Genomic DNA, 20,883 nt, shown 5'->3' on the forward strand with positions numbered 1-20,883 from the left:
GGTTTCTATATGTGTTTACATGTATTTTGAGGAGTCACTTTAATACTTAAAGGGTCACCTGAAAGGCTGCTGTATTGCCTGGCCTGTGTCCATTCTAGGGGAGTTCAAATGCTCCTTGGTACCTTACCTACTAGTGGGAGAAACTTGCAAAGCATCATGGGGAACACAGAGCACCTAGGAGGATCCACATAGGGTACCTTTGCGTTTGTGGAGGAGAGCCCAAGGATTGGGAAGGACATGTCCAATAATGATACAGAAATGGGAAATCTAGGAAATACGAAAGACTTGGGAATGGCAAATATGAAGCTAGAAGTGTTAGGCCAGATGATGAGAAGATCTGATTGGAGTTTTTCCTGCCTGAGTTTATCATCAGCTTGGTGGAGGAGGAAGTTACAGATGAAGTGCCATGCTGACAACCAAGTTTAAAGGTCTGTTTAGTCCATGGCAGATCCCAATGGGCGACAGGGAAAGGCAAAGCTAGGTTTTACAAACTAGGAGACGGGAAGGTTGTTTTTTACTTGCTCTCTTTAAGATTTTATTTTTTTAAGTAATCTAATCTATACACACAATGTGGGGCTCGAACTTACAACCCTGAGATCAAGAGTTGCATGCTGCACCGACCGAGCCAGCCAGGCGCCGCGGGAAGGTTGCTTTTTGTGAGAGAGACTGGCACAGTGATGGTGCTAAAGTGGCTTCTATCTGTGAAGCTGGGACAGGCAGTATCTTAATGCCATCAGGTTTGCTGACTTCTGTTGGGGATGGAGAGTGACAAGGATGGTTTGGCTGAAAGGCAGGAAGTTGAGCACAAGAACATACGGGCTGGGGTGAGGGGGCCTCTGTGGCTGGCTGGGGACTGGACTAGTGGAGGACTAAAAAGTGACTTTTCCACCGGTGGGATACACTGGCAAGGTTAACAAGTCTTCAACAAGGGCACGGCCAATGCAGCTCCATCCAAGAAGCACTCAGCAAAACGAGAGGGTGAAACGGGAGGTTCGAGAGAACAGACCCTACCTGTGCACTCCACCCCACTCCCTGTGCCTTATCCCCAGCTGGTGTGGGGACAGCAGGGGAGGTTTGAGTCACACGTGAGATGGGAGTTTTAAAGTAGGTAGGCGGACAGAACTAAGTCTTACCTGAAGGCAACTGAAAAGTTAAGCTGTCAGAGGGGGCTAGGACCCAAATGGCCCACAGCAGCAGTTACTAGAAGAAACAGAACTTATTTTGAAAGAATGGATTTGAGACATGCTAATCAAAAATCAATTCTGGATTTATTGAAAAGAGACTGGCAATCTGACTTGCAGAGTCACCATTCAAGATCTATCCACTTCTGAAAAATCAGCTTCCACAGGGACCTAACTGCTCTTTAATGCAGCTTTAATTAATGATGAGAAAACGTTTTGCGCATCGGTGAACTATCTACTGAATCCCAATCGACTAGAACATTAGGTGACATGGAACATTAGATGTTAATGTTAAAAAGAAGGTTGAAAGCATCCACAAAACAGCTCTTTTAATGAAGTAAAAAGAGTATTTCACATTTCGTAACTGTTGGAAACATCCAGGAGAGCTAGGTCCCTTATCTCTTCTAGGAGTGTGTACAGGCTTCTTCCCTTTGTTTGGCAATATTTTTGATAATCTTCCTGAATGACGTTTACTTTGACTTCTTGGGCAAGCTGAGCTTCCTCCACAGTTCTAGTTACTTCTTTCACTAAATCACTCTTTAACAAAAGGGAGCTCTGATGAAGAAGTTCTGTATCTGGTCTCAGGTACGGTTTGTTGCTTATTATTTCAAGCCTGATTGTATCAGAATGGCAACGGGAGGCCTGTACGGATATCCTCACCTATCACAGGGGAGAAAATGCATGTTACCAAATCACACTCTTCATACTTGATGTTGAAATCAACGCTTAATGTAAATACGGACTTACTGTCACATGGTCAAACAAATGGAACGTAACAGATTCTCCTCCTGTGGTGGTAGAGGTGATTCGGTCTTGAAATCGGTGAAGGGATCCTGGTTTCCATTCTGAACGGCTGTCTGAGCCGCATGAGATCACCAAGCCATCTTTATTTCTCAGATAAGCAGCACCTTTAATCCCAAACCTGAATCATTGCCAGAATAAAAATCCAGAGATAATGTATTCTTAGTGTACAAATCTTACACAATCTAGAATGCTAGTTTTTATTCTAGATTAAAAACAACTTTTCCTCTCATTTACCTCCAAATATTTCACTGAGCAGATGGAAAAATACCTTGCTAAACAAGGAAGTAAAATCCTATCTTAACGCTAATACAGATGTACTAGACACTAATCTTTTATACTTTTTTTTTTTAAGTAGGAGCCCAGCATGGGGCTTGAACTCATGATCCTAAGATCACAACCTGAGCTGAGATGAAGAGTCAGATGCTTAACTGACTGAGCCATCCAGGCACCCCTCCTTTTATACTTACAGAGTGTATTATTCTATTACATTATGTACATCGCTATTTACAAATACTTATATTTTAACAAGTTATATCTAACATACTATTTGTGCTGTACACTTAGTTTAACTATAATTTCTTTTTTTTTTTTTTTTTAAGATTTTATTTATTTGAGAGAGCAGGAGTACAGCAGGGGGAGGGGGAGAGGGACAGGGACAGAGAGACACCCTGCTAAGCAGAAAGCCCAACTCGGGGCTCGATCCCAGGACCCTGAGATTGTGATCTGAGCCGAAGGCAAACACTTAACCGACTGAGCCACCCAGGCGCCCCTAGTAACTATGATTTCTTAACAACAGTTACGTTAGATGTGACATACCTTGGTATAAACACAAGCACGCCATTTGTTCTAATTGAATATATAACTCCATCAGATATGCAACGCTCCTCATTCTCTGGGTCTTTGTCTTTAAAATACATGCACTGGAAGAGCTCAGTGGATTGCTTCTGAGAATGCTGGGCTGCCTGGAAGAAGCACAACCCGAAGCAGCTACAGCAGGCTCACGTTCCCGGGGGCAACCCAGAAGTCATACTCCCGCAGAAACAATGTTTTCAAATAGGCTGGGCTCTGGAAAAGTATTCTTCTCTACTATGAATGAAATCAGTTTCGTGGGAACCTAACCATCCAGTGATCATTCCCTCAAAAATGTCTTTTAGGAAATTAATTTTTTAAGAAAACAACCTGTTCATTATTTAGAATCTGTTCACAGTTCATTCAGGTAGAGGAAAGTATCCACAGCTATGCCTCGCCTTTCTTTTCATGAAGTCTGTCCTAGCACAATCCTGCAGGTGCAAGTATAAATCAGTACTGCCATCCTGGAGGGCAAGTTGGTAACAGGTATCAAAGCTTTGTTTGTACACACCTCCTGAGTCAGCAATTCATTATCACCAGGAATATATACAGGCAACAATCTGAGAAGTCTGTAAAAGTGTATATACAAGGATGGGTGTAAACTGGACAGCACTGCCCAACAGAACTTTCTGCAATGATGGAAATGTTCCATACATCTGTGTTGCCCCAAAGGCAGCCACTAGCCACATATGTCTACTAAACATGAAATGTGGCCAGTGCAACTGAGGAACGGAATTTTTAATTTTTAAGAATTTAAATAGCTCACATGGCTAGTGACTACAATACTGCATAGCAGTGAACTAGAATACAGGATACAAAAATTATATTAAACATTTAGGTAGTTTCCAATTTTTCTGTATCACCAAGAAAATGCTCTCATTCTACACTGTACAGTATTGTAGTCACTAGCTAACAATAAGAAATAAAATACAAAGCAGCTTCTAAAAGAAAGATGTAATTACTCTGAAGTGCGGTGTCAGTAACAGGTGTGTCAAGTGCAAAAGATTTCAGAGAGCAGGTATGGTACCAAATTTGTCATAAATAAAGAGCACTGCTGGAATAGTGAATAATGGCTATCGCTGGGTGGTAAGACGACACATGGTCTTCACATTTCTACTTTTTGGGAAAAACATCTAACCTATTGTTAAATCTAAACCCACATTAAGCGACTTCGTAACATCTGTAAATGTAAGGAGAGAGACACAAGAAACCTACCATTTTTATGTTATTTCATTGGGTAGAATAATGCTAGAATTTAATTCGCTAGAATATATGGCACTTCATTCCACCACACAATAAAGCTGATATTCTCTTAGGAAAAGAGATGATCAATAAGAGAATTTAAAATCCCCTCTTACTCGGTTTCTGTTGTTGATATGTCTGCATAATTCCTCAAGATCTTTGTTGCTGAATAAATTGTCCTTAATTTCCATTTTCTTATCTTTTGAAATGGCTGCCATTAACAGTCGGTGTACTACGATATCTGAGTATCTTCTTATCGGAGACGTAAAGTGAGTATATTTATCTAATGCAAGGCCTTCAAAAAGAAACCAAAAGATGGAAATAAAAAAAATATATATATACTTTTAAAACGACCTGCTCAAGGTTATGGCCACACAAAAGGAAATGCTATCACTCACCGTAATGATGGAACTCTTCCTCCGCACACGACCCAGTGGAGAAATACAGTGCATTAGACATGGCCTGAGTGGCCATGGAGCGCAGCAACCTGTTTACGATGGGATCGTTGGGGTCATTCGCATTATCCAGAGAATCAGCCAATGTTTTATTGGACCTGACAAAAAAAGTAGAAAGACCTTTATTTAGTCCCCAGCTAACAATGTACAAGTCAATACTCTGATGGCAATCTTTCACTCTGAAGAAATTTTATTTTGGATACATTTTAGAATCAACTCTTTCCAACTATAGAAACCTATGGCTTTCAAGGTTTAAACAAGGAAAGTATATCAATTTAAATAACATTTCCGAAGTAGTTAAGAGCAATGTACTGATATCTATGCGGTTAGGTTAATGCCCAGCACGTAGTAGGTGGTCAAATACTTTTGTCGAACTGAATTCCTAACACCCTTAATATTAAACGTCCCTTACAGGTCAAAGGATGGACTTTTTGAAAATCAAGAATTACTGAGCCAGAAGGATTTGAAAAACAAAACTAACCTAAACCTCAGATACACAGTTAAGAGAAACTTAAATTATTTTCCTTTTTTTAAAGAGAAAGGGACAGGAAATATTCTGTTTACTTAGTCAAATAATCTTTTTTTTTTTAATATTTTATTTATTTATTAGAGATAGAGACAGCCAGCGAGAGAGGGAACACAAGCAGGGGGAGTGGGAGAGGAAGAAGCAGGCTCATAGCGGAGGAGCCTGATGTGGGGCTCGATCCCACAATGCTGGGATCATGCCCTGAGCCGAAGGCAGACACTTAACCACTATGCCACCCAGGCGCCCCTACTCAAATAATCTTTAAAAGGAAATACAGAATTATATTAAAAATGAAACTAACAAGTCAACATATCATTCAGTTCTGTACTGCAGCCCATTAAGAGAAAGGGATGGAAGGAAAGATGGAAAATGAACAGAGCATCAGAAGTGGGCTAATGTGAGCTTTCCAGCGTGACAGACATGGGATGCGTGGATTCAAATCCACACTCTGCCCTGCCTGACTCACTGTTAAACTACAAGTAAGTCACTCAACTTCTCCAGATGGGATTCCCCATCTGTGAAATACAAATGATACCAGATATCTGAAAGCCCTTACCCAGTGAGCCTGGCACACACACAGCGCTCACCCGCCAAACAAACCAACAAAAGATACTATCACAGACAGAGGCAAAAAAAAAAAAAAGTATTTTGATAAATAAATAGAAGATATTTTCAGCAGCACCTGTTACTTGAAACAAAATATTAAAAAAAAATCCTCTATACATTATTTTTTAAACATAGCCTTCAGTTATTTTATTTATTATTATTATTTTTTTGTTTTTGTTTTTAAGTAAGCCCATTGTGGGGCTTGAACTCACAACCCCAAGATCAAGAGTCACATGTTCTACTGACTGAGCCAGCCAGGTGCCCCTGTACATCATTTTTAATAGGGGAAATCTTTTACCCGGGAGGGGGGAATAAAGATGTCTCATTCTATGAAGGGATGGTATACATTTATCATCGGTGTGGTGTTTTAGGGTATCGCCTCAAAGATATACTACATTTTAAAAGTATTGAAATAAATAGGATTACTTCTTGGTATTTGCCTTAGGGCTCTATGAAATTAAACCAAGGGTAACAGGTTCCTTACTTCTGCATTACAAATTGTAGTGGATCAAAATTATGCCGAAATAAACTCATTTTAATTTTAATCTCTATACCTACATTATAGTAAGTGAAGAGAGCCAAGAAGTTCTCTATTTTTGGTCAAAGATCCGGCTGTCCCATTTTAGGAACTACTGTAAGATAAATCAGCATACAACACTCTCTCCATCCCTCTGCCCCCTCAAAAGAGGACTTACCGTGTATCTATGAAGAAGCCTTTTGCTTTAGCACATTCTCGCAGTTCAGAAAAAAACTCCTGGTGTGGGGGAGGGTGTTGGCGCAACAAGGCCTGATGAGGGAAGCTCTCCCAGATCTTCTTGGCTACCCAGTGGTTGGCCAGGATCATGCATTCAGCCACCGTCTCATGCACCTCCAGGGGCTGCTTGGGGATGAGGTCATGGATGTTCTTTTTTTCATCCAGCTGAACCCGAATCTCTACCCCCTCCAGTTCCAGGGCACCACAACGGTCTCGCTTAGCTCGGATGTGGCGCGCTATGTCAGTCAACTTTCCAATGGCCCACACTAACTCCTCTAGCTTGGCTTGTCTGCTCCTCTCATCCAAGTCTCTGAATTCTGGAATATCATCGACAGCGTGGAAGTTTCCGTCCAGCAGTTCCTGGGCTGCTTCATAAAACAATTTGTATGCTGATCGAATAATAGTTCTGCCGTACCACACTTTCTTAATTTCATAGGAAGTTTTATCCAATTCCCATATGACACTTACGGCATACCTAAAAAACCAGTAACGTTGACATCATTATTCAATTCTTCCATTTTTGAAGCAAGTAGAACTAGACCCTAAATGTAACTTAGAAGAAACGACAAAGCTACAGGTTTCTGGACCGATGTCTCAAATCAAAAACTCCACCATTAACTCAAAAATTATAAAATTAAAACAACAAAGTTAGACTAGGTTCTGTTGAGCTCTGAGCAAATCTGAAACGAGTTCACATATAATGTTACAAACACTACCTTACAGTTCTCCATTTTGATTAGACTAGCATAGCACTGATAGAGTCAGGTCTGGTGGGGTCCCCAGTAAAGAAGACGAAAGCCTTTCAAATCCTATAGAGTAACAGTGAACTATCACATCACTCTTGATGGTACGTTAATTAGCAAAAAGTTCATTTAGTAAAGAACCACTTTACCATCAAATCACTCTTTTTAAAAACATATGCAACATTTACAACTCATATAAAAAACAAAGGGCTAATTTTCCTAATATGTAAAGAGTTCTCATAAATCAATTACAAAGAGATGGAGAACCAAAAAAAATGGGAAAGGAACATGAAATAGTTCACAGAAAAGAATACATACATAAATGAGTGTTAAACATACACAAAAATGTTTAACTTTACTCATAATAGGAAAAACGCAAATTAAAACCACCTAAGATACCATTTTCATCTCAAATTGGCAAAGATAAAAAAATGCAACATACTGTGTGGCAAGGCTGTTGGGGGAACAAGCATTCTCACACACTGATGGTGGAAATATGCTGTAACCTTTATGGAGGGCAATTTCATTACATCTATCCAAACACAAATGCATATACCCTTTGACACAGAAATTCCACTTCTAGGAATTTATCCTCCAGGTATGCTGTACTTTTAAAAATGCGGAATGACTTCTGTTCCGTGTAATTTGGTACAGTTTTGTTTCTAATAGCAAACGACTGAAAACAATCCAAATTTTCATAGATAAGTGACTGTTATTAATATGGAATGATCTCTAAGGTAATTGTTATGAGAAATAAAAAATAAGCTGAACAGCATAAATACAAAAAATGTCACCATTTGTATGTAAGAGAGAGACCACATGTCACATTTATGTGTATACGCATTCTGTCTAGAAAAATACGTAAGAAGTTGGTAACTGGGGGAGAGCGATAGGAGGGGAGCCTTTCACTAAATATCTTTTGGAACGTACACATTTAGGACTGTATGGTTTTACGTATTCAAAGATAGATACGGATGTTAACTACAACAAATAAACAAAAAACTCCCTAAGTTCATGATCCTCATGAAAAACCGCTTTGACCAGGGAATAAATATGCACAAAATCCATGCATTTACTTTTTTTAAAAAAGATTTTATTTATTTATTCGACAGAGATAGAGACAGCCAGCGAGAGAGGGAACACAAGCAGGGGGAGTGGGAGAGGAAGAAGCAGGCTCATAGCAGAGGAGCCTGACGTGGGCGTCGATCCCACAACACCGGGATCACACCCTGAGCCGAAGGCAGACGCTTAACCGCTGTGCCACCCAGGCACCTCAAAGTCTACGCATTTATACCCAGATTCCAGCTGAGTTTCAAAAGCCCACAACAGAGGGAGAAGCAGCCTCACAGCTAGACAGACAGACAGGACGAGGGGAAGGGAAGGCTAGAGAAATAAAGCTGCCTACAAATACTGGTGCAGAGGGTACAGGGGGAAAGCAGGGGTAGGGAGCAGGGGACAGAGCAAATTCAAAAGAAGACAAAAAAGAAGCCAGAAGCAGAGCGCTCAGCATCACAGAAGAGCCAAGACAAGCCCTGGTGATTTAAAAAAAAAAAAAAAATCATGAACAAACTCACCTATGAACGCCTCCCAGAAGGGAGCACAAATCAGCGCTGAGGACTGAGGGCAGCATGTCATAGCGCCGGTCTGCTAAATAGTACGTGGTGGCCCTGTGGNGCGGGGGGGGGGGGGGGGGGCGTGACCTTCGGAAGCTAGCAGCGCGACTGCTGACCGCAGGGGCTGCAGGATGTAAAGGGCCGAGTCCTCAGTGCAAACCCCCCAAGGCCATTGCTTTCTCATCAAGTGCGGCCAACTGGGTAATCAAGCTATTCCCATGTTTCCGCTTTTCTAAGGGAGACTGCCTTGGGCTGAATATTCTTCCTCGGACATAAAAAAAGAAAGAAAAAGTGACAAGAATCTTATTGTCTAAGAAAAATTACAGTGTAATGAGCCAGTATTTATAGAAAATAGTGTCCATACTGGAAAAATTTAACTCATCCCAATCTAGAAGGAAAGTAGGTGAAAGGTCCTGTTAAAAAAAGGAAAGGTAAATTGATCAAGGAACTATTTCTCTGAAGGGAGAGGGGAAGTGGACATCCATTTTTTTTTCCTAGAAGGGATTTGCAGAATTGCACAAAACTGGGAAATCTTTGTTTTGAGAGTCTGAGACTAGGGAGTTATGGAATAGGTTAGAATCACAAATACTTATTCACATTGCTGGTGTCAAAGGGCATTACCTTGTCCTAGCTTCAATGTCGATATAAGAATTTGGTGGCACGAAGTGTGTTACGTCTGCAATATGGACCCCAAGTTCCAAGTTGCCATTAGCTAAGGTTCTGACTGAGAGCGTGTCGTCCACATCTTCACAGCCTTTTGGGTCAATGCTGAACACAAGATGGGTTTCCCTCAAGTCTTTCCGTTCTCGTTCCTCTTCAGGACTCACTTTCCAGGGATTTCCTGGTGTGTTGACTGGCATCTCACACATCTGTAGGACGAGAGTCAGATATTCAGCAATTCTCACACCACAAGCTTCCTATGAAAATCTGCTCTGGAACATTCTCTCTGCGCCTCATAGAAATCCCACTCATTACCCTGTTCCCTTGTGCAATTAACCTGTGTTTGCTTCTTTTGATCAATAATTATTTATTAGGTGCCCAATGTGTGTCAGGAACTGTGCTAGGCTCTGGAGAGGTCAAGAGCCAATAGGAAAGATGCAGTCTCCCGTCCCTGAGGACGCTTACAGTCTGGCAGGAAATGTGCCAGTTTCCGGGAGCTTCTGTAGTTACGAAGGCCAGGGCAAGGATGAACAGTGGCTTATAAAGAGCACAACCTCTTCCCCATTTTCAAATGATCCACTTGTTTAAGTGTAGTTCAGCTTTTAATTCAAGTCAAGCCCTGAAAAAAAAAAATCAACATGTCCCAAGTACTAAAAGCCTATTCCTTAAAGATAATTTAAGCAGGACCAATCTAGGGCACTTTCTCTCTATTATTACCCGTTTAGGCCATCAATTTGCAGCTAAGTAGGCTAACGGGAAGAGACAATTCTAGTGCTGTGAAGTCTAACCCAAGCTTTATTTTATTCTAACATTTTCACTAAGAGCTGTCAAACAAGTCAACAAATAATTTCCAGAAACTAATGTTAAGCATAAAAATTTAATAATGTAAAATATTCTAAAATATTTTACTATTATAGCTACTGTTCTGTCAAAGACTATAATGAAAATAAGAACACCCACACGCTCTTGATGGCAATGCAAACTGGTCCAATTTTTCTGGAGAACAATCTGCCGATACAAATAAAAGCCACTTAAATTTTTTATGCCCTTTGACTTGGTAATCTTACTTTAAGGATTACATCCCAAGAAAAATGATTCAAAAGAAAAAAAAAAGCAATGTTTATAAAAATGTTTGAAGTAGCATTTCCTCTACTACTGGAAAATGAAATAGCCCAACGAGCAACAATTGAGGAAGACTTAAGCCAAGCAGAGCACATCGATATGCAATAATTTGCCGTAACTAAGAAGCAGCAGCTCTGTCAATACATGGAAATAAGTTTGAGTGAAGAAACAGAACAGAAACTAGCACGGGCACACTACGCATCTGGTTATGCAAGAATAATAAGCAAGATTTATGAGGATTTTAAAAGATCATAAAGTGATGGCAATGGCTGATGTTTTATGCTTATTGAGTTTGTGTTTTCTGCAAAGGTTACAAAAACTTTCATGAGCATGATTTTTTGACCCGTGGGTCAGAGATGTATGGAACCCTAGAAGCTGCCCCCCGTGGCTCTGTGCAGGCCTCTGGGTGAGTGATGAGGACAGGGAGGAGTGGAGCCCAGTAGGGTCTGTAACTAGGCACACTTGCAGCTGGCGATGGATGTACACTGACAGTAAGCCCCTGACAGCATTTTTAAGCACAGTTGGAAAATGTAAAAATGTGAGAGCTGTAAGGCGCTGGGAAACTAACTATGCCCTCGAAGCTGACTTCAGGCTGCTCCACACAGAATAGAGAGGAGTGCGATTCTTGCATTATCTGTGGCTTTTGGGAGTGGTTACACAGCACAGGGATTTTTCTTCTTAACGATGAAACAAACAAACAAATGCAAAAACCAACTGGGCAGAATGTCTTTCACGAGACCAAAGGACTCTGGGAAACCGGACCTGAGCTTCGGAGAAAGGCACAACCGAAATACTGTTTTCCACCAAGATGGTCGCAATTTCCCCTTCCAGATCCCCGATTCTTCCTAAAACACGCACAAAATGTCCATTTGGATACACGGAGGTCGACTCCCAGGAATCGATGCGTACAACCACTCTGAAGTCCTGCACAAAAAGAGAAAAAAAAACCCCACCAGCCCAGCACCAGGAATTAAGTGGGTCAATCAGAAACACCAAACGAGAAACACAGCATCTAGCTCTGAAAAGAGTGGCCGATTTAACAGTGGGTTTTACTTTTTGTTTTGGTTCTTGCTGTTTTACTAAATTGCCAGATGGTTATGTAAGTGCTTGGCCCAATGCTTGGGAAGGAAGCAATACCTCTCTACATCAAATAAGTAGGCTGCAAATTTTAGTCTGTTGATGAAAGCCAACTGTGACACCTTCTAGCTAACATTTGCAACACCAACGAAAACCCCATTGTGCACAGCACAAATTCCATTTCAAAACAAAAATCTCAATGTTGCCAGCGTGGGAGTTACTTTCTACTTTCTTTGAAGTTACTTTCTAAGTTTTAAGGACATCTCTGGGTGGGGAAGGAGGGGTCAGTATGAACGGAACCCCACTGCCCCCAAATTCCAGCAAAGCACAGGTTTGGAAAGCGATGGTTGCAACTGGCCTCAGAGAGCCCGCAGAAGACCTCCAAGGATGTAAAGGGGACACAAAGACCCGGTTATTGGCTTGGGACATCCTGCTACGAGAGGTCTCATTTACAAACTGCAAAACATCAGGGAAAGGAAACTGGGCCACGCCTGTACTCTTCGCCATAGTAAAGGTTAATTTCTAACTTCCTTGTTTATGTCTTCTCTTCTTCATGGAGAATCGATTCGGTGAAATACCACTATATCATCCCTACAGGGCAGAGGGATCGTATTTCTAGATCACTGGCTGGAAGAAAGCTTGTTAGTGTTGGCAAAACATATCTATTGAAAGTTTCTCTGTTGGACAGCCGGATAATGTATGTACTCTGGTTGTCCTACACAGCGCTTTCTAAGACAGTTTCTCTCTGGCCTTCATTTATTAACCAAGGACTACTTAACAGATGGTTCTATATATTTAGAATTTTTAAAAAACAGGATCTCGAAATGCCAGATGCCATCAATAATGTATCCCTTCTTATGCAAAGGCATTAACCGCGTTTCCTGGTAGAGCTCGAAGGCTGGCAAAGACAGGACGAGAAGTACAAAGACAGCTACCTGGAGTGCCTCCGCTTGCTGAGTGCTAATGCGGATTTTGGGAATTCTGTAATCCCAAGGTGTAACTAGGATTTTCTGGGCGTTTTTGCCCTGAGACTGGACCTCTCCTTTGGACGGAAATGTCACCACATAATCCCGCCAATTCTTCTGAAGGATGCCCACCACTCTGCCTTTAGGAAAACAAAACAAAAAAAAAGGCCTTAACTGGTGAGATGTTAACTCTCTATTTTTTTTTAATGATTTTTTATTATATTATGTTAGTCACCATACAGTACATCCCTGGTTTCCGATGCAAGGTTCGACGATTCGTTAGTTGCGTATAACACCCAGTGCCCCATGCAATACGTGCCCTCCTTACTACCCATCACCGGTCTATCCCATTCCCCCACCCCCCTCCCCTCTGAGGCCCTCGACATGTTAACTCTCGACGCTGACTAGCTCAGCAGCGAGGAAGCAAACACAGGAAGCACAACGTCCCATTTGTATCAAGCACATCCATGCAAGTCGAGAGATGCTTAAACATTCGCCTTCCTCACATTTTACTATTGAGATGGCTCATTTTTTGAAAGATAATTTTTTTTTTTATAATATCATCATTTTGCCCTTTCTGCTGTGGGGTCTCATGTGACAACACTTAGCATCCATTAGTCCCACTTTCCACTTTCTCTTCTGCCCTTCCCTTATCAATCTCAGGTTGAGGGTGTCAGGAAAAGCCAGTGATTTTTTTGCTTTTTTTTTTTTTTTTTAACTCATTCACTGTCTTTCTTGCATTTTCCCACCAGTCAAGACTATCTGGGCCAACACTGTAAACAGTGACGTATGCAAATCATTAAGTCTGATATACAACACTTTCCATCATCACTGACTGAGGTCAAGAAAAAAGAAACTTTAATAGTTAAAAGTGCTATCTTTTAACTACTGATTGACTGAGCCCCTACCAGGTATGAGGCCCTGTTCTAGGTGCAGGGAATGTCGCAGTATCAGAATAGACAAAGTCCTTGATTTTCTGGAGTGGACATTCTAGTCTGGGTGTCCATATGGGTGGGAAACAGACAACACAAAGTAAATACACGAAGGAGTGATGTTTGCTAAGGAAGATACAAAATAGGGTACAGTGACCAAGAGTGACACAGGGTCAGCAATGGCAGTTATTTTTAATGAAGTGACCATCCGAGCAGAGACCTGAAGTGTGGGAGGTTGGTGTGAGGAGGGTTGGAGAAGCTCTTCTTCAGCAGTGCAGAGGACAAGCTGGTCAAAGTGGCAGGAGCACAGTGGTGGCAGGAGGACAGTGACAGAAGGCAACCCAAGCTGGTGGGACCCTGTAGGCCATGGTGAAGACTTTGGATTTTATTCTGAGAGAAAGAGGAAGCAGCCACTGGAGAGCTTTGAGCAGAGATACAACAGGACCCAAAGACCTTTAAAAGGACCCCTGTGGCTGGTTCCCGTGTGGAGAAAAGACCATTTGGGAGCAAGGGTGGGAGTAGGGAGACCAGTGAGGAGGCGGCTGGGAAACCACGCCAAGGGGTTCTAGAAGACCCCATCAGGAGAGAAGCGCAGAGTGCGGAAGCCGCCGCCTCAGGCCACACGGGAAGGCAGAGCTGCCAGGCCTTGCTGATGAGTGAGAGAAAAAGTGGAGGGTAATCCCAGGGTGCTTGGGTTGACCAAGCATAGAACGAACCTGCCATTTATTGAGAGGGGGAACACTCAGGGAGGTCTGGGGGTAGAAATCAGCAATTTGTTCTTAGGCATGGTAAGTGGGAGGCGCTCATCGGGGATGCCAAACAGACAACTGAGGAGACAACACTGGAGGCGGAGCAGGGGGTCTGGGCGGGAGAAACGGAGCGAGAGGATGAAGGACGTTCAGCAAGGAGCCCAGGCACAGCCCAGAGGTCCTCAGATGGAGAAGCTCTAGCAAAGGGACAGAGAAGGAGCGCCAGCAGGGGAGGCGAAGCACCCAGAAGCCAAAGATGAGGCAGCGATCTGTGGGCCAAATGCTGGCGAGGGTTACGGGTGCCCAGGGCTGTTGGCCATGCGGTCACCGGTGGCCTTGACAAAAGGTCAAGGGTTTCTGGGTGGTGGGGGCGCCTGAATGTAGTAGCTTCGGGAGACCACGCGTACAGAGGAAGCAGAATGCAGGGTTAGGGGTACACTGAGTCTTGCCACAGACTGAAGCTGAGAAAAGGGTAGGAGCTGGAGGAGATGTGGGACTTGAGAGGATTTGGGGTTTTGTTCTGTTCTAGGATGGGAGATGTGACGCCATATTTGGATGCTGAGGAGAATACCATCAATCTGCAGAGAGGGGGAAACTGGTGATGGGGGCAAAGAAACGATACCAAACCTTAATAACTACAGTATTTCTGGATCGGTACAGAGAGGACAAATAAACATCCCACGGGAAAACCAGAAGCTGGGAGGCCTGCCAGAGGGCTCACCTGTGGGCATGGGCTCACTCGGGGGGTCTCCTAAGGCCTTGTCATCACTGTCGTTCTCACACAGGGCAGCCGTTCTTCCTTTCCACTCATTTTTAGAGAGCAGTTCCACGACTACCACGTCTCCATGAATCGAGCGGTTTCGAGCCTTCATCCCGTGGATGAGGATGTCACTGACTAAACCTGTGTTTGGGCGAGCACACAGAAACCCCATAAAGCCGCGGGGGAAGGCCCCATGATGCATCTGATGTCTGACGAGCAGCCCTGCAGAGAAGAGCTTCCTCCTTCAACAGGGAGGTCAACCCGTGTTCCACAGGCCAGGAATGAAGAAACACGGCCACCGCGTCCTATCACGGCATTTATAAGGGCCTCCTCTGCCCACCTTTACGGTAGGTGACCGTTCCCTGCACCAGCCTCCGTAAGCCCATGCTGGAATTGTGTCACGCTACTTCAGGGGCCACACAGCCAGGGAGTGGTCAGCAGGCCCACGAACCACGGATCCCGCCCGACTCCCAAGCAGCGGCCAGAGGGAGCAGCGCTCCTTCTCCTTCCATCCTGCCATGTTCCCTTGACTTTCAGGGTGTTCTGCACCCTGCCACTGAAGACCCAAGAGCTATGCTCTATTACGATACAGCTGATTTACACATCTTTGTTTTTGTCACTTTTAAAACTATCCCAGTAAGGCCACACAGGGCAGCGGCTTGACATCGCAGCCCAACTGTCCCCGCAGCACAGTCAGCCCCGGCGCTCAGCAGGTGCGCTCGGGCGAGCTACTCTGCTTCCCTGTGTTACACTTTCCTCACTTGCCACCTTGTGTATCCTCACAAAGAAAAGGGGCAAAACGATGCTATCTGTGTTCAGCGCTCAGGACAGTGCCTGATGTAGACTGGGTTCTCAATAAAAGTTAGCTATCCTCCTCTTTAAAAATTGATTGCAATAAAATCAGAAACTACAGATAAAATGTGAGGGGGAAAATCACCAATCCGGGGCCCCGCACAGCCAAAGTGGGGGGTAATCCGACCGGCAGATTCGACGTGACAGTTTCGGCTTTGCTTTCTTCGCTGTGTAATATCAGAATAAAGCTTTAGTACGGATGTTTAGGTAAGGCTTATACCGAACCTGAATCTTTACAGCTGGCTCCCTGCAGTCGAACGAAAGCTTCCATCTGTGCCCTGTGTTTGTTGACATTCAGGATTCCCTAAAATCAGAATAAAAATCAATTGAAAAATTTCTTTTCTGCCCACTTTGCCTCCAAAGGCACAGTATGCAAAAGGTATATGAAAATATCCCCCAAATATTCTTTCAAGGTCTGGGATCCCTTCCTTTAGGAGAAATATTCATCACCCAGGTTTCTTTCCTTCAGAGAACATACCATCAATTTGAATTCTTCTTGGCTACACCAGGGGTTGAAAGTGCCGGGGTCTATCTTACCTAAGTGATGAGTGCTCTTTGAAAACTCTTCTTCCTCAAAATAGCCTCCCAGGAAGGCTGTAAACTTTACTACCAAGTTGGAAGCATTAGCCGCTCTAGGCATACTCACTTACAATACCCACAATTTAGGGGTGCGGGGGTGGCTCAGTTGGTTAAGCGTCCGACTCCTGATTTCTCGTTGGGTGTGGAGGCTGCTTACAATTCTCTCTTACCCTCTCCCTCTGCCTGCCCCTGCCCCACCCTCATTCTCTCTTAATAATAATAATAATAATAATAATAATAATAATAATAATAATAATAATAATAATAAAATACCCACGCTTTAGGGGACTTCAGCGTGGTCTTCTCAAACTTTGGCCTGCATAAAAACTGTCTGAGCTGCTTGTCAAAAATGTCAAATTCATGATGGAACAGTTCCGTATCTTGATAGTGGTGGTAGATACACAAATCTACTGATGTGATAAAACTTTGTGCGCACACAGACACATGTCAAACTGTTGAAATATGAATAATAATTTTATCTGATTCCTTCTCAAGACAGTTTGACAGCTTCTGGGTTCTGGGTCCTGGAGGACCACAAAAGACCCCGTGAAAAGGGCAGGAAAATTGCAAAGGAGCAAAGAAGCCAAATTCCCCCAATTTCACAATTTTGTCAAATCTCCATGCCTTGATTCAAAAGTATCTTCACTTTCCCAGAGATGTGGAGGCATTTATAAGGCTACTCATGTGCTACTCAGTACGTAACCCAACCAAGAAGATGACAGAGGAGCACCAAACCAGACAGCAAGGTGTCCACAGAAGAACGACTCTCAAATCATCTTAAGCACAGACAGCCCTGGCTTACTCATGCCCATCTTATTTACGGCCTTTGAAATTAAAGGCCTGTAACAGGCCAGTAAAGCAGAGAAGAAAACATGGCGGCTGGTGCCAACGCCGAAGCCCCATGACCACCCTCACCTGGATGTAGCGGCCAGATTTAATGCCGGCTTCTAACACTTCCAGGGGGAGATGTTCTGCGTACTCCTTCCCGTGGCTCTCCTGGCTCTCATTCTCTCTCTCCCGTCGAGACTGAAGGATAGAGTCACAGAGCTCGTGGGCGGCCTTTAAGTCAGGCCAAAAATTGTCCAGGTAATTCTGCGTTTTAGAAAGGCACAGGAGAAACACGGTGAGAAGATAATGGTCCTTCCTTTTGGTAGCATCACAAGAAGTCCTGCTCGGGAACTGGGGGCATGTGGTTTGGAGGAGGTGTTCAGTGAGCATTACCTCCCCGAGCCTCACATTACTGGCTAATTTTCTACCACCTCACTAATCCCTGAAGCCTTGCCAAATTACCCTAGGGAGGCCCTTCCTGCCGTGGAATGCTTACTTTGCACTTTCGATTCCCCTCCTCTCTCATTCTCTCTCTCTCCCTGCATGCATACACGCAGGCAGGCCCCTGTCCTTCTGCCTGTCTTCACATGCATCTCAATGCAGACAATGGCCTGCAGGGAATGCAGAGGAAAGCTCTTCTGTGTGCATTCTCGTCTTGTTTTTTGTTTTCGTTTTTTTTCATCTTGAACCATTTGAAATTTCTAAGAAACTTAAGTGAACAGGTAAAAATGGCAAGGAGGGAAGTGCCTGTGAAAATGTCTCCTCTCCCCCCACCCAACGGCTATGGCAAATAAGCAGAGAGGGGCCAAGTAAAGGTTTTCTATTCTTCTGAGGCCTCCCCCTCCTACACTCCCAGTCTTGGTGACTGTCCACAGCTATGGTAACACTCCTCACATAGACGTTGCTATTAGCGTGACGACCTGGTACAAAACGTAACTTTGAAACAAGTGGTCAGGGCCCCCTCCGTGCAGACTCGCTGAGTGTTACTGCAGCTCTTCGCGTGATTCTGTCAGAGACCCGAGACCCAACACCCAGCACCACCCACAGGAGGACGGAGTGCTGAGGCCGGCTGCACTATGGCCAGAGCACAGCCCCTCAAACGGTTGGCTCTCACTAAATAACATCAGTTTTATGGGTGTTTTTAAGTCAATTTTAAGTCTAAGGCAGGGTCTAGCACATTCTCTCCTCCAATTAAAAAGAAAACACATTATCTTTCTTGTCAGCTCCAGCATTTCTCCCACTGACTTCAGGGACCTGTTCAAATCACTTCCTTTCTTTCCCACGTCCTTCGAGAAGTTCTGTCTGTGCTAACTCAGTACCCCGATTCCATGGCCGCTTACCACCATCAAGCTTTTGCCACTACGAACCGCCTCTTCGCGAGTATTTATTGTCTCCACTCTTCCCAGCTAACTTCAGGTTCCCCACAGGGAATTCTGGCCTTCCTTCTCATCTGAACTCCACAAGTATCTCTTTTTTTCCTGCCATCATTCGCCTCTACGAAGCCCTCGGTCACACAGTTTGCTTAGGAGACGCTATACGCAATAAAATGGTACTCTAGGACCGGACTACAAAGAAAAGTAATTTTAACAAAAAGTAGAAAAATGTAATTTTAGTCAACTGTCCTCTGCAGGAACAAGACATGATGTATTGCAACAGAAAAAACAAGTGACACTGCCATTAATATCCAGCGTCCCCAGAATTCTCTGGCATGCCAGAACACTTCTTTAGAGCAGGGCCAAGAAAATTCTATTGGCAAATCTTTAGCAATTCATGCACTTGGGAACTCTTACAGAATCTACAATTCAAAATCCAACTTGACTTTCTGTAAACTGACAGGGGTAACGGAGGGCCTCATTCGAGGTTCTGATTCAAACATAAGTACCTACCACGAGAACTTGATGGGCCAACTGGGCAGACACATGAGACCAGTAATCTCTTGGGAGATTAACAGTCATCCCACTTTCCCAAAGGGTCCCCCAAAACCAGGAGAACTGTGTTGCCAACACAGCCTGAGAAATGGTCACCAATAACCCTGCTCTTGTCTGTGATCTGGACACCAAGCTGATGTGACAGCCTTCCTACAGCTCTTCTCACCCCTACCTCTACCCCTATGAACCCCCATGCACGTTCACACGGGGGCAAGAGTGAAGAACAGCAGAAAAACAAGCCCGGCCTTCAGAACTATGTTGCGTGTATACTCAGAAAAATAATTTGAGAGGCAGCAAAGTGGGGTGGGTGACAGCTTTGGAGTCAAGAGTGCCGGGGTTCTAATCCTAGTCCCACCACTTGCTAGCTGTGTGACTTTGTGCGAGTTGCTTAGCCTTTCTGTGCTTTAGTTTCCTCATCAATAAAATATGGACAATCACATCTACCTCATGGGGCTGTTGCGAGAATTAAATGAAACAATATACTTGAACAGTGCCCGGCATAGATGAATGTTGGCTACTACTATTAGGTGGAACCACGTAAAAGTGCCATTTTGTAGGTCAAAAACAAGAGAATATTGGCAATTTTACAAGATCCAACCTATTATCATCATCACTCCTAATATTGTTACTGTTAGAACTACACACGAGTTCATGGTCAACAGGGGCTTACTGGGCTGATGTCTCAGATGCTGGGGGTCCTCCAGTCACAGGGAGTTTGCCCAAATTTGCTAAAGTCAAGACTGCTTAGTTGGAGAGAAACAAAGACTTGGAACTCATTGGTTGAAGTCTTCCTCCACTCTTTATTTTCCCTTTTCTCTACCACCACCACTGAGCAAAGAACACATACAGACACACTTATGGACACAACAGATGGAAGTACCTTGAAAGAGATCACAAACACTCCTTCTGTTTCACTTCCATACTGCTGAATTGCCTCCTCGTCTTCTGTCACCATAACGATTGGCATCCTATCCTGGCAATGGTGATAGTACCACACGGCTGCATTGTATATGCTCCTGGAAAAGCAAAGGGCACGTGAGCCCTCCCAAGACAAGCTGCTGTTCAAAGCTTCAGTCCTGGCTTTTAACCTGCTCCCCTTCAGTCTATGCAGACAACCATTCGTTCATTCAATAACTAATTCCCGAGCACCTATTATAAATATGGCCTGGGTTCAGTACTCTGGGGGACTCAAAGATGAATTGGAGAGCACCTGACATCTCTTCTTCCTGAAGACCTCCAGCTGCCACAGCAACCTCTTTCATTTCTTGATATGGCCTAGAAACCATGAGGCTCTGCCATCCTTTCAGACCTGTTAGTTGGCATGCTGCGACAGCACCGCACAGGTGATGCGCTAAGCTATGCGAGGTTTAAAAGATGAAGAAACAAGTCTGGCTAAGAGCAAAACTAGGCTGCAAATAGCTGGAGATCATGATCTAATAAGGTCCGCTATGAAATCACATGAAATGTCCGAAAATCATCCTGAAAAGAACCGGAATTGGAAAACACAGCCTAGGTCTGAAGACATGTGTTTGAGACTGGGTTGTGTTTTCAATGATGTGTATAAACTCGGACAGCCGGTTTCTGTAGGCATCTGTTTCCCTTTCTGCAAAGTACGATGCTAGGTAAGGTTCCTTTAGTTTTAGGTCAAAAAAAATTTC

The 20,883-nt window shown here is 43.7% G+C and overlaps 1 protein-coding gene across 4 annotated transcripts in view; it reads right to left on the minus strand.

The window, feature by feature from the left end:
• Nucleotides 1-1,246: 1,246 nt before the first annotated feature.
• The window catches only part of DIS3L (DIS3 like exosome 3'-5' exoribonuclease), a 30,235-nt gene continuing 10,598 nt past the window's right edge, over nucleotides 1,247-20,883 (minus strand). For 3 of the 4 annotated variants that reach the window (XM_034660795.1, XM_034660796.1, XM_034660797.1), the window contains 15 exons: nucleotides 20,106-20,241; nucleotides 17,385-17,561; nucleotides 16,116-16,194; nucleotides 15,000-15,179; nucleotides 12,568-12,737; nucleotides 11,318-11,479; nucleotides 10,394-10,441; nucleotides 9,395-9,642; nucleotides 8,735-8,827; nucleotides 6,359-6,892; nucleotides 4,475-4,629; nucleotides 4,193-4,371; nucleotides 2,802-2,947; nucleotides 1,929-2,103; nucleotides 1,247-1,841 (listed from right to left, as the gene is read on the minus strand). In XM_034660795.1, coding sequence (XP_034516686.1) covers nucleotides 1,533-1,841; nucleotides 1,929-2,103; nucleotides 2,802-2,947; nucleotides 4,193-4,371; nucleotides 4,475-4,629; nucleotides 6,359-6,892; nucleotides 8,735-8,827; nucleotides 9,395-9,642; nucleotides 10,394-10,441; nucleotides 11,318-11,479; nucleotides 12,568-12,737; nucleotides 15,000-15,179; nucleotides 16,116-16,194; nucleotides 17,385-17,561; nucleotides 20,106-20,241 — 2,791 coding nt within the window. In that variant the 3' untranslated portion in view covers nucleotides 1,247-1,532. The remainder of the gene's footprint in view (nucleotides 1,842-1,928; nucleotides 2,104-2,801; nucleotides 2,948-4,192; nucleotides 4,372-4,474; nucleotides 4,630-6,358; nucleotides 6,893-8,734; nucleotides 8,828-9,394; nucleotides 9,643-10,393; nucleotides 10,442-11,317; nucleotides 11,480-12,567; nucleotides 12,738-14,999; nucleotides 15,180-16,115; nucleotides 16,195-17,384; nucleotides 17,562-20,105; nucleotides 20,242-20,883) is intronic. The other variant, XM_011218483.3, reaches the window with a different exon arrangement.

This window comes from Ailuropoda melanoleuca, chromosome 5 (genome assembly GCF_002007445.2).
Source record: "Ailuropoda melanoleuca isolate Jingjing chromosome 5, ASM200744v2, whole genome shotgun sequence".
Taxonomy (NCBI): Eukaryota; Metazoa; Chordata; class Mammalia; order Carnivora; family Ursidae; genus Ailuropoda; species Ailuropoda melanoleuca.